Source organism: Suricata suricatta, chromosome 10 (assembly GCF_006229205.1).
Source record: "Suricata suricatta isolate VVHF042 chromosome 10, meerkat_22Aug2017_6uvM2_HiC, whole genome shotgun sequence".
NCBI lineage: Eukaryota > Metazoa > Chordata > Mammalia > Carnivora > Herpestidae > Suricata > Suricata suricatta.
The window spans coordinates 19,398,863-19,415,038 of record NC_043709.1 but is presented as its reverse complement, the minus strand read 5'-3'; the positions used below and the strand labels follow the sequence as shown (position 1 = coordinate 19,415,038).

Here is a 16,176-nt window from a genome sequence, read left to right as displayed (position 1 = left end):
GAAATAAGGTATGCTAGTACATGAGGATCATATAATGAGTAACAATGTGTATGTAACTTGCAAGTCTCAGTTCTTTTAGTGTCCTTGATTTTCATTTTCTCTCCATTCCCTATTGTCCCATTAACTCTATCATCAAAAATAAATAACAGAGAAAGAAAAGGACACAATTACCAGGGGGTGGTTTTAGCAATAGGCTGGGAGTATTCTTTAGAGTGGGGGCTCTTACCTTTAGGTGACTGAAGACTTCTAATTTTCTGAAATCATCTACACACTTTAGTGTGAATGAGCGTAGTTGCTTTTTTCTAGGAAGAAAGTCTATAGCTTTCACAGAAGTCCTTAAGAGACATGTGATGAATTAAGGCGAAGTTCACCTAAAGAAAAAAAGCCAGTTAGCTTACTGAAAGCCAGCCAAATATTGTGCACTTATATACTTGAGTATTAAAGATTCAGAAGCCAGTAATGAGCCCTAAGCAGCAGTTTCTAGGTCCATCAGCACTGCAGGAATGGCAGATTATGGGGTCTCAGCTGGCCAGTTCGTGCAGTGGCCTGGGATTAGTCATCCTCATGGAGGTTCTGAAAGATCTGATAGATAAGCTTCCAACATTAACCAGCAATGAGGGCCAAGTGTCTGTGGAAAACATCAACTAGCTGTTGCAATCTGCCCACAAAGAATCTAGCTTTGGCAATCTGCCCACAAAGAATCTAGCTTTGGCATTATTTTGTTGGGTGTAATTCCTGGAAACACCACTCAGTACAGTGCTGAAATTTTGGCTGAGATGGCCTGGTCCTTTGGTCTAGTAGATGTCTTTTTTCTGAAAGAGCTGGTAGAGACGGCTGTAGTTAACAATAGCAAAGGGAGGACAACATCTAAACTGTGTTTCGCCCTGACTCTTTCTGGTCTTGTGGAAGTGAAAGAGCTGCAGCAGCCCGTGAACCCTGAAGAGATAGTCTGTCCAAAAACACCTGTTACCTAAGTGACAGCTTGCTTTCTTTACAGATCGCTGGCAAAAACCCAACTTTGAAGTGAGTTTTTCTAGTCAACTGAAGCTTTATATTGCCAAGAAGTCTCCTCCTCTGATGAAGCCTGCTGTGGACTCTGCAGCTGCCAAGCTTTGGACCCTCTCAGCCAATGACATGGAGGATGAGAGCATGGATCTCATTGATTCAGATGAGCAGCTGGATCCAGAAGCCTTTAAGAATCAAGATGCAGCTTCCCTGTGGGCTCCTTTGTGCGGAGATGAGAAAAAAGAATTGCACCCGTGGCCTCCCAGAAGCACTGGAAAAAGAAAAGTCAAGGGAACAGAGGAGCTCCCAACCCAAATTGGCTTGTAGAAATTTCTACCTGGGTAAAATGCTTTGTGCTGTGCCAGCTGCCTTTACCTTGGGATGCCAGGCTTCAAACCTTGGGAGCAGGTGCTCCTGAGCAATCGCAATCTCACTGATGCCTGGGAGGGACTAACATGGTGCATACCAGTTCCTCTAGCCACCTCCTGTCCTTCAAACCCCACCATTGCAGTTCTTCCCATTTCCTCTGAATTTACTTACTCTCTGCTTCAAATCAATCCATCTGCAGGAAGGGAGCCTGGTAAAGAGAGTGAAGCTGGCGATGGGGTACGGTGGTGCGCAGTGCTGGTATATATCAAAAGGCCAAGGCATAATGGAGCCTGGTTACTGAGTGGAGGGGACCTGTTTCTCCACCTAGTGTTAGGGAATAGGAGAGTGTCCTGAAGAGGGCTCTTCCCTGATGACACATGCTGACCTAACACTCAGAGCCCAGACACCCTTGAGTATTACCGCTTTGTGACAAAGAGGGCCCCTGCCTCTATCCTAAGCTCAGCATTACTGCCACTACTTCTCTTCCAGACTTAGTGGTTTACTAAACCTGCAGCTGTTGGTGACATGAGTCAAGTGTCTCATGACCTCCTTAGGGCACCAAAGGAATCACCCACTGATTGTTGTGATCGTATTCAGTGTCTTTCTGTCCCTTCCATCTCTACTCCACCTGTTTTACTGTATTGTATCTTGTTTCTCTTAATCTATAGTTATTAAAGTTGTGTACCTCTGCAAAAAAAAAAGTCCATAAATGCTATGGAGCTATTAAAAATATTTACAACCCCATGATGACCTAGAAAATATTGATGTTGTAATGCCAATAATAATATGAAAGTGTTAGATCTACTTCACTTCTTCACCTGAGTCCCTCCACAGTCTGTGCATATTTTTCTTCTTTTCTTCAATACTGGACTGTACTTGTCAAGGTCACCAGTGACCTTCATCTTGTCAGATTTGGCAGCTACTGCCCTACCCTCAGCTTTCATCATAGTTGACCAGCTCTTCTTCCATGACAAGACTAGTCCACATCTTCCTCACTGGCTCTCTATCCCATCTCCCTTCCCTTGCTCCCTTGTTACATGTTAGAGCACTCCAAGGATCAACTGGGTCCTCTTCTTCACCCTCCTTTTGACAGCTCTCTCCCTAACTTATCTCATCCAGTTCCACGGCTTTATGAATACTCCACATGGTTCAGTAGTTAAGTCACACCTCCAGTCTTGACCTCTACACCAAGCTCTGGGCAGGAATGTATTCAATTGTGTATTTAATATCTTTCCTTGTCTAAGATGTAAGCACCTCAGACTAAATACTTCTAAACAGGATTATTATTATTGTCTGTTTTGTTCAGCTCACACAAAAGTATATGGCCCAAGTAGATGCTCAAGATACACTTGTTGAATAAATAAGTGAAAAACAACAACAACAAAAACCTGCCACACACACGGCTGCTTGTACAATCATGTTCAACCACATAAGAGTGGTAGGAAGAACACCAACATTTTAATTGGCTGTGCATGAAATTAAGATTTTTCCTTAAAACTCCTTTTCTATTTTTCAATTTTATTCAGACAGTAATGGTTAAGAATAGGACTTTGGTGCTCAGGGACTTCTGCTAAACTGCCACTTACCAGCAGCACATCTTGCTTTCTTCGTATGCCAAAGGGGCTTAAAAATATGTACCTCATATGTGTCACAGTGCGCTTTACTGTGAAATTCTGGATGTAAGGAACTTGGCGTGGTATAAGGCGCATAGTGAAGGGTGGTGATTGTCAGCCGATAATGCTGGCAAGGAGATTTTCTTTTATAATAAAATTACATATTCTTCTTGTAAGTCTTCCCTAAAAGGAGAAAAGGCACCCCACGCCTACTCCAACGACACCTCCGCGTCGCCGCCGGCTTCCCAGGAGGCTGCGACTGCTGGGTCGGCTTTTTCCGCCCACGTGATCCTCCCAGGCTCCTCCCCCCTCCAATATGGCGGCGCCCAGGGACCCAAGCCGCACGTGAAGGAGTCTGAGCACCTGGGAATCGGAAAGTGCAAGTGTGTGAGCAAGCTTACCTCCGTACCGTCGGTTCCATCCTTTCGACCTTTACCTAGGTGCTCGTGGGACCCTGTGTTTCTGCAGCCATGAAGACAAAGCCCGTTTCCCACAAGACCGAGAACACGTACAGGGTGAGCGAAGCAACTTGGGCCAGGAGCTGTGGGTGCCTGCTGCCTCAGCTTTGGAACTGGGTCTGAGCGAGACACTGGGGGCTGAGGTGTTCTGGGAGGAGCATGAGTCACTTACCTGGCAAAAGAGAGGGACTTTGCGGCTGTGGTAAACATGGGGTGGGGAAAGACGTTAGAACAGCACATTGCACCGTGTTTTGTGGGTCTGGCCTGCTTGGGAATTCCCTTTAGTCCAGAGTTAAATTCATTTGTACAGACTGATTGCTTAGGAGATGTTCTCCACTGCTCTTTTCTACTTAAAGACCAAATGGGGGGGGGGCGGGGGGCGTCGAGCCGGCGGGAGGAGGTGATTTCCAGCTAATGACTGACACCACTTTCAGTTTGTCTTCTGAGAGTTTCTTTGTTATTGTACTCACCGTGTGTTGCATCGACTTAGCCAGATCCCTGTGCTTGTAGCGGATTATAAAACCAACAGTACATCTTAGGGAAGCCACATCACTTTAACCTGGATCCACCACACTTTAGCATGGGAATTGTATTTGAAATGACATAACTGAAGTTTTGCAACTACATTCATGGAAGTATTTAATTATTTTCATATAGTAGTACATGGCATTTAAGACTATGTCTTTGAGTTTGTGTTTTTACATTTATCTTTTGTGACTCATCAGTGATGTCTACTTCTAATTTCAAAACACAATTATATGTTTTACAATTGATTGAAAATACAAGTATGAAATTGCGAGAGAAGCATTGCAAGAGAAGGCTTATTGAAACTTCAAACTTTCTATTTTCACAAGGCAATTGTAGACAATTATACAGAACTCAAAACAGAGCTTCAAGATGTGATAAGTATTAAAGGATGATTGTATATTAAATATCTCCTCTTCTACAGTTTCTTACGTTTGCTGAACGATTGGGGAATGTGAATATTGATATTATTCACCGGATTGATAGAACTGCAAGCTATGATGAGGTAAGAGAATGTTTATTAGCCAATCTTCAAGTATTCACAGCGGGTTTTCTAGTCTCTCTTAGTAGAAGTGAATGGTTTTTCAAGCCATTCCTTAATAAACATGAAATGTAGTATACCTGTGTGATTTTATACAGTAGCTACATATGACAAATTAGATGTCAATTAAAGCAAATTAGAAATTCAAGGGCTCAGTAGCCATATGTGCTACAGTATTGGATAAGTGCAGGTATGGAACATTTCAATCATTGTAGAAAGTTCCATCGGGTAATACTGTGTTAGACAAAGGGCTGGATACTTAGATACTTAGGCTTCTGTGATTCCAGCCTCTCCCTTTTCCATGTGCATTCTCATTGCTTGTGCAGATTCATATTCCTGAAGCTACAATTTTTAAGATATTTGGGGAACATCACTTTAATGGGGCTTAGTTCCCTCCTTTATAAAACGAAAGGAGTTAGACTACATAACTTTTTCCAGTTCTAATCATGCTGTAACTCAGTCACACCTTTACCTAAAAATCTTGCTTTTGCTGCATCAAGTCATTATTTCTCTGCTATCCTGTTATGGTCCTCTATAACATGCCTTTAACTTAGGGGTTTAACTTCAGTTCTTATAGTTCTTCACTTGGATCTAGTCGGACTTTGCTGTCTGTTTCTTTGGATGCCTTATTCCAATGTGTGAATTCAGTGTGCTAAATAATGTGATTTGCGTAAGCACATAGTGCTTTGGCAACTCATACTGACAAAGCCTAACCTAAATTCCACGTAGGCTGTCGAAAAGGTAATATAGACAATATGATAGCTGAATTGAGTCGTTATATGTATAGGTTTTAGCATGGCAAAAAGAATAGGAAATACTGTTTCTTGTTGAGAGAGAAACCCATGTAAAGGAACAGAGACTAGAAAATTCATGTGACATTTAAAAAACTGCCAAACATTTCAGTGTGGTTATAATTGTATGTATAGTGTTCATGTGTGTTGATAGTGACTGGGTAAGGGAAGGAGATAGCTGGAGAGAGAGAAAGCTGAAGAAATAGTCAAGGAGCATTAAGAACTTTATATATCAAGCTAAGTTTGGATTTTATCCTGAAGCCATGGGGTGTCATTCTAGGAGTAAGGCAGAGCAGTGAGTGACATGATCAGTTCTCAGTTCTAGATCTCTTTGGCTTTAATGTGAAAGTAAGAGCAGGATTGGAGTCAGGACAACCAGTTGTGAGGATTTGGTAGTTGTCTACGTAAAAAATTATTACAGTAGCAGCAGTCAAGATGGAGAGAAGGGAAGGACTCCAGAGATACCAAAGAAGTAGAATGGAGAGGACTAGCGACCTGTTGGTTATGGAGGGAAGGGGATTCAAATTTTTGGTTCTGACAAACTGGGTGGTTGAGGACATCACTTATCAAGATAGACTTGTAGGAAGAGAAGCACAGGGTTGATTCCATTTGGGGCTTACCGAATTTGATGTACCTGTGGCCATCCAAATGATGGTGTCCAAAGCTGTCTATGGTTCTGGAGGAGTACAGGTGACTTTGGAGGTGGAATTATAGATTAGAATTCAGTATATGGTTTATAATTTAAGCCACAGGAGAGGTAGATGATTTAAGAGGTAGAATGTCAGGTTAGAATGAGAAGAGAGCCTAGGATATGATCTTGGGCTGGATGGTCCAGAATGGTCTTAATCACATTTTGACCGGGGCTTGTTAGTCTTGGTTATCCTCATGGCCTTTTACTGTCCGATAAGCTAGACTAGGCTTCTTTTCATGACAGCAGAATCTTTTCAAGAGAGAGAAAGCAGACGTTATAAAGCCTCTTTAAGCCTAACTTTGGCAGTTGCAAGATCACTTCTGTTGCACATTATTGGTCAAAGCAAGGCAGAAAACCAGGCTAGATTCAAGGAGTAAGGAACTAGTCTCCATCCCTTTGTGGTAGGGGCTGTGAGTCAGGTTGCCAAGGGACAGGGACGTAGTCTGCCACAAAGTGGCTGACATGTGCCAGCTGCTATGCTATACCAGGAATGCCTTCTTCATTTAGGTTTAAACTGCTAAATGTACTTCCTTTCTGCCTTAAGAGAGACAGAACAAAATTTAATGAGATCCTTTTCCTTTCCCTCTATTTTGCCTATTGATTTTTCTTCATTTTTACTTTTTAAAGATTGGTTTGTTCTTTTTTTGAGATTGTAGAAGATTTGGCATGTTGTTTGTGTGTGTACTAATTTGTACTCTCATTCCACTCACACACACACACACACACACACACACAGACATATGGTAATAATTTTATTGATTTAACCTTTCAAGGTACAAAGTAATATATACTGGGATAATAAGCTAAACAGTAGGACAACGCATTAGTGAACTTAGAAAAACTTGTTATCTCACCCCTCCTACCCTTTATTGTCAAGGAAACTAATATAGACAATTTGGTATATATGTGTTCTGTACTTTTCTCTCTTACAAATATATGCAAATATGCATTTTTAAAGAGGTCTTTTTTTATTTTTTTAATTGGTTCCTACATATGCTTTACTACGTAACTTACTTTTGTCATTTTGGGAGTGTATCCTCAACATCCTTCCAATTCAATATGGATACGACTATTCTTAGTGGTATAATATAATATAATTACATATAATATATTATACCATATAATATACTTTAGTATTTATGGACCATAAGTTACAACAGGCACTTTCCTATTGTTGGATATTTATGCTGATTTATGTTTTCCACCCACTACAATAAAGTCTTTCTACTGGTATATTTGTAATTTTATAAAAAATATCTCCAAAGTGGGAATTCATGGGTCAGAAGGCATACTTGTTTTGTTTTGTTTTGTTTTGTTCATTTTAATGATTGCTAGAATACTTCCCCAAAAGGTTGTAACTCATATTTCCAAAAGCAGAATGAAAGAATTGTAAGAGTCAGCACATTTTTCTGGGCCTAAAATTGTAGAAAACAGGGAAAAAACTTTTTAGTGTGACTATTACATAGGTTTTAAAGAATCATTTGCTGCAACCAAATCAACAAAACACTGTTTTTATAAATCCTATGCCCGTATCATACACCTGATGCTTTTTGAGTATATTAGTTATCCCCCTTTAAAAAATTGCTTTTAAACTCCTGACTATTGTCATTGTCTCAAGGTATCATTATTCTTATTTACTTTGATCATAGTTTTTCTTTGAGTTGCCTAATTAATGGACTGTTTTAATTTTGGCAGGAAGTTGAAACCTACTTTTTTGAGGGTCTGCTGAAATGGAGAGAATTGAACCTTACAGAACACTTTGGTATTTTCTATTTTGCTTCTATTTTATTCTCCCGTCATTTGTACTTTGTGTATTTTAAACAACTTAATACTGGTATGGTAGAAAAGCAGAACCTATTTTCTCTCTTTTTTTTTCACCTAGGCAAATTTTACAAAGAAGTTATTGACAAGTGCCAGTCCTTCAATCAGTTGGTCTATCATCAAAATGAGATAGTTCAGAGTTTGAAGACTCACCTGCAAATCAAGAACAGTTTTGCTTATCAGCCGCTTTTGGAGTAAGTAGCATGTTGGGAGAAAGCTCAATGACATTTATCTGAATTATAAGAAAGGTTGTGTTTTATACTACATTTGCCTTAAATCTGGTGTTTGTAATTTGGAAACACAAATTGACCTTTTCTGTTAGATCAGAACATTAGTGCACTGCCAAAAAGCAGAATCTTAGAGGTATCCTCCTTTTGCTTTTATTTTATACATGTAGGAAAATTCATTTTTCTTTCATGCTACAGGAATGAGCATAACTTGTGAGGGAAAAAGAATGCACCTTCTTGCTCCAGCTGAATTTCTTTGCTGAACTCTTAAAATGCGAAAAATTATATGCCTTTCTCAAGGCTTGGTTTGGAAGCTTTATTTAATCCTGGCGTCACAGGCAATCTGCTATCATTTGTGAAATAGATTTGCTGTCTTTGTCTTTTGACCTGTATGTCTCAGGATCAGTTACTTTACTTGTCTTTAATCCAGTTTGGTTGTACAGTTGGCACGAGATCTGCAGACCGACTTCTATCCACATTTTCAGGATTTTTTCCTGACCATCACTTCAATCCTGGAGACTCAGGACACAGAATTACTAGAATGGGCTTTCACCTCACTGTCATATCTTTACAAGTACCTGTGGAGACTCATGGTGAAGGACATGTCCAATATATACCGGTAACCCTTTTCACTTTCTTATTGGGGTTTGGTTTGATTTTTGTCACTTCTAAATTTTATTTTATCTTACGTACAATTCAGTGCTGTCCAGTAAATTTATAAAATTGTGCAAGTATCACCATAGTCCACTTTAAAAACATTTCCATCATCCCCAAAAGATTTCTAATGTCTGTCTACAAGTCAGTCCTTCTCCCCATCTGCATCAGTTTTGAGAGCAAAAGCAATATAAATATATATTAAATGTTCATGATTGTCTTTGTGTCCTTGAGGCTCCTAAATAGATCAGTCCTCCTCAGTAATGAAACATTTTAACATTTGAGTTTTGCAAGTTTTTATTTTTTGTTCAAGCATAGTCCTTATCAGTGCTGGCAACCAGGATTGCTCACTCTCTCCCTGTATTTAGTTAAACATGCTCACTGCCCATCATGCATACCTGCTGACATGGCTGCCTGACTCTGACATTTTTTTTTTTTTTTATCATTTTTCCCTTGAGTTCTGTCTGACTCGAGACTGGCTTTCCAGCTCATTCTTTAATTATACGAAGTTGGTTCTCCAGCCAAGGTGTTCCACAGTCTGTTCTACCAGTCTGCATTGACTTGATCTTTTCTTGTCTCCAGCCATTGAAATCCTTTCTCTTGCCATCAGAGTCACGCTTGGTTTCCATAGCCTCCACAGACATTTCTGGGCACCTTAGCCGAAAGTGAAAGCCTTGTACTCTGAATCCCGCTGGTATTTTATACATTTAATATTACACAACTATTATAATTGTTCATGGTAATGATGTCCTCTACAAACCTGTGAACTCTTCAAGAGTCCAGTCTTAAATATCTGCATTTACCCAGCCCCTAACATATTTATTAAGCCCAAAGAGTCACTCAGGGAGCATTGTAAGCAGATGTGGATAGGGAAAGAGGATGAATTCCATAGTTGCTTTTTGTTTAAGGAAAAGATTGTTTATAATCACTTTCAGTCTGGAACTTGATGGAACTTTCCATTTGGTGTACTGATTATTTCTGCATACTTTAATTGCCACAGGGATTTTATATCACCTGCCCTTCACTCTACCCTTTGTTGAACCACCTTCCCTCTATCCTATTTGAATAAAGAATGAGAAAGAAATATTTTTCCAGCCTCTACTAGTTCTCTGTGAAGCTTTTGGTAAGATGTATTAGAAACCAAGATTACTTCATCAAAACCAGCTTGGGGCAGTATTCAGTATTCCCCCCCTCCCCGCTTATGTTTGGGGTTTATGTTCCGAAACACCCAGTGGACTCCTGAAAACACAGATAGTACTAAACTCTGTATGGTATGTGCTATTTTTCTTTCCCTGTGCCTACATACCTATGATAAAGTGTAATTTATAAATGCACAGGGATTAATAGCAATAACTAATAATAAATAGAATAGTTGTAACAGCATACTGTAACAGCAGTTGTGTGAATGTGGTCTCTCTTTGAAAATACCTTATTCTATACTCACACTTCTTGTGATGAGATGGAGTGAGATGAACAACAAGATAGACGTCGTGGCATTAGTGCTATGCTCCTAGTGAGCTGACAGTGGTCAGTAGGAGGAGCACCTGATCTCAGGCCACAGTTGACCGCAGGTATCTGAGACCATTGAGTCAAACACAGATAAGAGAGAACCACTGGATAGCTTATTTGGTTTCATGACTTCTGTTTGTTACTTTTATATCCCCTAAGCCAGATTTCCACTTTGAAATTTGTTTGCTGTTGGTGTGACATCTTCAACAGTCTGGATATTTTCACATAAGTATTACTAAAATCAAAGTCCACACATTCCCACTCAAACTATCTCTTCATTCATTCATATATTCAGTAAATATGTACTCTGTGTTACACCCTATTTGGTTGCCCATTTTCCAACAGTGATACCATATTTCTTCTCGTTAACTGAGGTTTGGTGTCTTAGAGTCATTTTTGACCCAGTTGTCTTCAAGGACTCCCAAATCCTCTTGATTCTGTTATTCATGTACTCAGTTAAGGGAGTATGTATTGAACACTGTGTTGATAACACTTGAGGTACAATTGCAAATAAAACAGATAAAAATCCCTCTTCTTGCAAAGTTTTCAGTTTATCAGGGGAACATCTTGGGTGCATGCCTGGCATGTGTGAGGAACAGCAAGGAATCCTGGGTGGCGGGGCCATGTGTATAAGCAGAGACTCATTAGACAGTGCCACATCGTATTAGTGGGGCCCAGGCCTGTGGGCACTGTAAGGTCTTTGCTTCCACTGCAAGGACTCTTGAAATGTCTCTTGGGTCCATCTTTTGCCATTTCAGTCTACCATCAGCCTCTTTCATGCTCTTGTTCGCCCAAGTTTGCCTGACTTGAGCAGATTTCTAGCTGGACAGCCAACCTCTTCTTTTTTCATTTATTTCATCCTGTATCCTGCTACCAAATTAGTCTTTCTGAAATATTAATTTCTTATTCAGCCAGTATTGATTAGCACCTGCTATGTGCAAGGAAGTGCTAGGTACTGAGGGTACAGCGAAAATAGGAGACATACATTCCATGCTCTCCTGTCATTGGGGAGACCAATTTAAACAATGTGATTATTCAGATAATTAGTTAGAGCTACACGACTGTATGACCTTGAGCAGGTTGCTTGACCTTTCTGTTAGTTTCATTATCTGTGGAACCAGGAAAACAGAACCCATTCGGTGGAGTTGTGTTGTTTAGAGGAAGTAACAGAAAGTGCTTACAGAGATGAACGCTGAAGTCTGGACTCCTCTGTTTGGTGTTCACAGTGACTAGTTTACTTGAGTAGCTTTATCTGCAGCAGCCCACTCCAGCCACATACCCTTTTTCTTCCAGACAGACCACACTCCTTGTTCATTGACTGTGATCGTTTCTGCTCGCTGCGTCTTTGCTCTTGCTTTTATCTCTAGTCCTATGCACTGCGGGACCCACCTGAATTCTTCCCATCATTCAGGACTCAGCTCTTCATGGAGTCTTCTCTGTAAGACCTGTACCACCACTCCTACGATTTTTGTCTGTGACCGTCTTCTTCTTTCTTGGTAATTGAACGAGGTTTAAAGCACTTTCTTTATACTTGAAATGTATGATTGGTGTTCCTGGGTGGCTCAGTCAGTTAAGCGTCCAAGTTCAGCTTAGATCATGATCAGCTCCTGAGTTCAAGCCCTGCGTCTCGCCATGTGCTGAAAGCTCAGAGCCCGGAGCCCACTTCGGATTCTGTGTTTCCCTCTCTCTGTGTGCCTCCCCATCTCATGGTCTGTCTGTCTGTCTGTCTCTCTCTCTCTCTTCCCTTCAAACATAAATAAACACTAAAAGAAAGAAAAAGAAATGTATTCCTTGCATACCTAGCACAGTGTTGGACGTACAGTTGACATGGAGTGTATATTAAAATGTGATTAAACACATCTTATTTTCTCGTTTACAGCATGTATAGTACACTCCTGGCTCATAAAAAACTGCATATAAGAAATTTTGCTGCTGAAAGTTTTACTTTCTTGATGCGAAAGGTTCGTCTGATATCTTATATGTTTATTGCTCGTTAATCCTCAGGAATCTGATGAACAGAAACATACCTTGTATAATGTGGTTTTATGGACTAATTTTATATATATATATATGTAAGAAGAAACCTTTTACCATTTTGAGTTTATCTCATAAGATCATCTGCTCACTAATATGAAATAATTTGAGTTACTTGTTTATTGTTATTTAGGGTTTTGGTAGCTTTCAGTGTGTGTATATCAGAAGTGCCCTTGAATTCAAGTCAGTAAATATATGAATGGTGAGAGTAACAGAAACTTCTACAATAATTTCCTGGAAAGAACTGATCTCATAGTGTTGCTTGTGTTTGTTTTCATAGTAAATTTTAGAGGGTTAACACTGGTATTAATTTCTCTTATAAGTATATGATTTGCTTTCAAAAATAGAATGTTGCCTTATGTAGTTTTTTTTGGCACAGACCATGTTATTTCACTGAATCACTGTGAAATGAGAAGCAGTATACTATTCTTATAGTAGTTTGAAATCATCACAAGTTTCTCTTCCTTTTAGAATTTTATCCTAATTACATTTAACTGAACCCGTGGAACAGTAAATAATATGTATTCATTTGGATTTGTTTATTTTGTAAAATATAGTTTTCCATTTGCATTTTGTATTTTAGGTTTCTGATAAAAACGCACTTTTCAATTTAATGTTTCTTGATCTTGATGAACATCCGGAAAAGGTAGAAGGAGTTGGACAGTTGCTCTTTGAAATGTGCAAAGGAGTTAGAAATATGTTTCATTCCTGTACAGGGAAGGTAAATAACTAGAGAATACTTTGTATCTGTGTGAAAGATTTTCAAAGGGAAATAGGTAATATTTATGTAAATGGTGTGGAGAGAGGATAGCCTAGAGTAAATGAAAAGCACTAAATGGGATGGGGCACCTGGGTGGCTCAGTCAGTTGAGCGCTGACAGGCTCTGTGTTGACAGCTCAGAGCCTGGGGCCTGCTTTGGATCCTCTGTCTCCCTCTCTCAAAAAAAAAAAAAAAAAAAAAGTAAAAAACATTTTAAAAAAAGCACTAAATGGGGAGCATTAGGTCTTTAATAACAGTGCCTACCTAACCTAGGCTCTACAGATAGTATTTACTTACAAACTCATTGCTGTCTTCTCCATCTGTATCCTAGAAGGTAACATAAATCGATTAATGAGTGAGGAGTGGGCAGTTAGATGATAAAATTATCCCCCTAGTTTGGCAGTTCCTTTTGGGATGTGTAGTTAACCTAATCAAAGCCACACTATCTTTGATTATTCCAGATCAGATTTTAAGATCACTTAATCAGAGTGGGGAATAATTAGACTGGGAAATAACTTAAATAATAAATAATATTTTAAAATAAGAGTGTACTTGTTTATTTTAATGATTATTGGATTTCCACAGGCAGTGAAGCTAATTTTGCAAAAGCTAGGACCAGTTACTGAAACAGAAACACAGCTACCATGGATTTTAGTTGGAGAAACGCTCAAAACCATGGTCAAATCCACTGTGTCCTATGTCTACAAGGAACATTTTGGTATACTTTTTGAATGTTTGCAGGTGAGTTTATAAGTTTTAAGGATTTGTTTGAAATACGCCTAAGAGTTGATTGTTCTTGCTGTTAGTTTAGCAAACCACTCCTGGAGATTATGTTTTTATAATTGTCTTTATACTGTTGCACACATACTAGGATATTTTTTTCCCTCTTTCCCCTGGTCTTTGTTTGTTTGTTTTTTGTTTTGGATGTTTTGAGGTGGAATAGAACACCATGGCTAAGAGCCTTTAGAGCAGACTGCCCCTTTTCAAATCTTGGCTCTGTCACTGCTAGCATGACTTGGAAAAGTTACTTAAATCTTTGTTACAGTGTTTTCATCTGGGGGGACCATATTCTCTACCTCATGGTTGCTATCAGGATTGTGAGTAAATACTTACAAAGCACTTTATGACCGTGCACTCAAAAATGTTAGCTATTCTTATCTTTAGTGACTCCTGGTAGATGTGTTTTTCTTTCAAAACAAAGGAATATGAAATTTGAACTGCTTCACTGAATATTTTCATTATTGGATTAACAGATAAATTTCATATGTGATAGTTCTTTTCTGTTACATTCCTTTTTGGCAGGAATCACTACTGGATCTACATAGAAAAGTAACCACAACTAACTGTGGGGAAAGTTCTGAACAGATAAGAAGGTTGTTAGAAACGTATCTAATACTTGTGAAACATGGGAATGGATCAAAGATAACCAGACCTGTCGATGTTTGTGAGGTGAGTTCCCAACTTCATTTGTTTAGAGTCTGTTCGTTAAAAGCTATTGCTAAGTATACATTGTTTTTTCTTCTGTTTTACAGGTATTGTGTCAAACAATACAAATAGCCAATCTTTCCACAACTTGCCGGGAGACCCTGTTGGCTGTAATTTCTGCTTTGATCCTGGGTGAAAATGTTTCCTTGCCAGAGACCCTCATCAAAGAAACCATACAAAAAGTAATTTACTTCAACAAGTACTAATTGAGTGGTTAATAAGATGTTTAGCATTGAGTAAGCCTCCTGAGGAATACAAATGAAGTGTGGCCTTCAGGAAATGTATGATCTTGTTAAGGAGACCTCGGTTATATGCTGTAATAGAAAGAGACAAAACAGAATGCGATAAAGTAAATGTTTGGCAAATATTCAGCAGACACATAAAGCTTACCGTGTGCTGGGTGTGGACTAGGTTTTCCAGGGTGGACAATATGGTGCCTGCAGTTTTTGATTGTTAGGGAAGTGGGGCCCTAGGAATGAGTTACTATAATCTGTTGATGTCATATTGAAACATAATGATTAATTCTGCTTAAGATTGAGGGACAGAGAATTCTTTTCAAAGAATTTGTATTTGGGATAGTCCTTGAAGGCTAAATAGCATCTGCCAGTCAGAGAAGGCTTAAAAATGCCAGGGAACAGCACAAGATACATTGAGGAAGTACAAAAATGTATGCCATCTGGGCACATGGACACAGGAAGTGTGATGTATACCGGCGAGGCTCTGCTTGGCTTTGAAAAGTTAGGTTGGGTTTTATCCTGCAAATAGTGGAAAGCCCTGGAAAATTTTTAAGCAGGGTCATGATCTGATGAGGTTTTATAGGGAAGTGGGATTGAAATAGACCAGTTCGCTTCCTCCTAGCTTTATGCAGTGCAGCAATAAAAAGAAAGGGGGGCGCCTGGGTGGCTCAGCCGGTTGAGCGTCCGACTTCTGGTAAGGTCATGATCTCACAGTCCGTTGGTTTGAGCCCCGCCTTAGGCTCTGTGCTGACAGCTAGCTCAAAGCCTGGAGCCTGCTTCAGATTCTGTGTCTCCCTCTCTCTCTGCCCCTCCCCAGCTCACTCTCTGTCTCTCTTCTCAAAACTAAAGACATTAAAAGAAAATCTTTTTTAAGAAGTATGAAGAAAGGTGTAAAATAGTGCTGCTTGCCCTTTCCTGATTCTCTGTAGCTGGGAAAGAACTGAGCAGCTCTTCTGTAGAGTGCTGTGTAATCACCCCTCGCCCCTCACCTCTGTAAGTAAGTTCCTCTGGCGAAGGGCAAGCCTTGGGACCGAAGACTGGTTGAAGTGTGCCTGCTGCTCTCATTCCTGCTGCCTTCCCAAGGAGAAGGGCTGTGTCTCACAGCTGGGGGATCGCTGATTCAGAGTCAAGTTCCCTTTGCCTCTTGTGACTCTGTTAACGTGCATCAGGCATCCCATCACTTCCTGCTTGCAAGTTAGAGGACCTTGAAATTTTGGGGTGTTTTTTATTTTCAGGAATGGGGAAAGTACTCTGTATATTTAATGTTTTTTATTTGTTTGTTTTTGACCTGTGGTCCACAGATTTTTGAGAGTGGATTTGAAAGACGTCTAATTTTGGATTTTTCTGAAGTTATGTTTGTTATGAAGCAGTTTGAGCAGGTGAGCAACTCATGTTGTGGATTTGTTTTGTTATGGATCTGTCATGATGAAATAATCAAACGTAAGATTCTATGAGTTT

The 16,176-nt window shown here is 39.7% G+C and overlaps 1 protein-coding gene and 1 pseudogene across 3 annotated transcripts in view; both read left to right on the top strand.

Annotated features, from left to right (window-relative positions):
• Nucleotides 1-503: 503 nt before the first annotated feature.
• Nucleotides 504-1,728, top strand: LOC115305091 (annotated as a pseudogene).
• A 1,583-nt stretch (nt 1,729-3,311) lies between these two features.
• Nucleotides 3,312-16,176, top strand: part of UTP20 (UTP20 small subunit processome component) — a 95,757-nt gene continuing 82,892 nt past the window's right edge. For all 3 annotated transcript variants that reach the window (XM_029953638.1, XM_029953639.1, XM_029953637.1), the window contains exons 1-11: nt 3,312-3,502; nt 4,395-4,475; nt 7,689-7,755; nt 7,876-8,008; nt 8,472-8,660; nt 12,084-12,165; nt 12,822-12,959; nt 13,583-13,738; nt 14,300-14,446; nt 14,530-14,664; nt 16,020-16,097. In XM_029953638.1, coding sequence (XP_029809498.1) covers nt 3,458-3,502; nt 4,395-4,475; nt 7,689-7,755; nt 7,876-8,008; nt 8,472-8,660; nt 12,084-12,165; nt 12,822-12,959; nt 13,583-13,738; nt 14,300-14,446; nt 14,530-14,664; nt 16,020-16,097 — 1,251 coding nt within the window. In that variant the 5' untranslated portion in view covers nt 3,312-3,457. The remainder of the gene's footprint in view (nt 3,503-4,394; nt 4,476-7,688; nt 7,756-7,875; nt 8,009-8,471; nt 8,661-12,083; nt 12,166-12,821; nt 12,960-13,582; nt 13,739-14,299; nt 14,447-14,529; nt 14,665-16,019; nt 16,098-16,176) is intronic.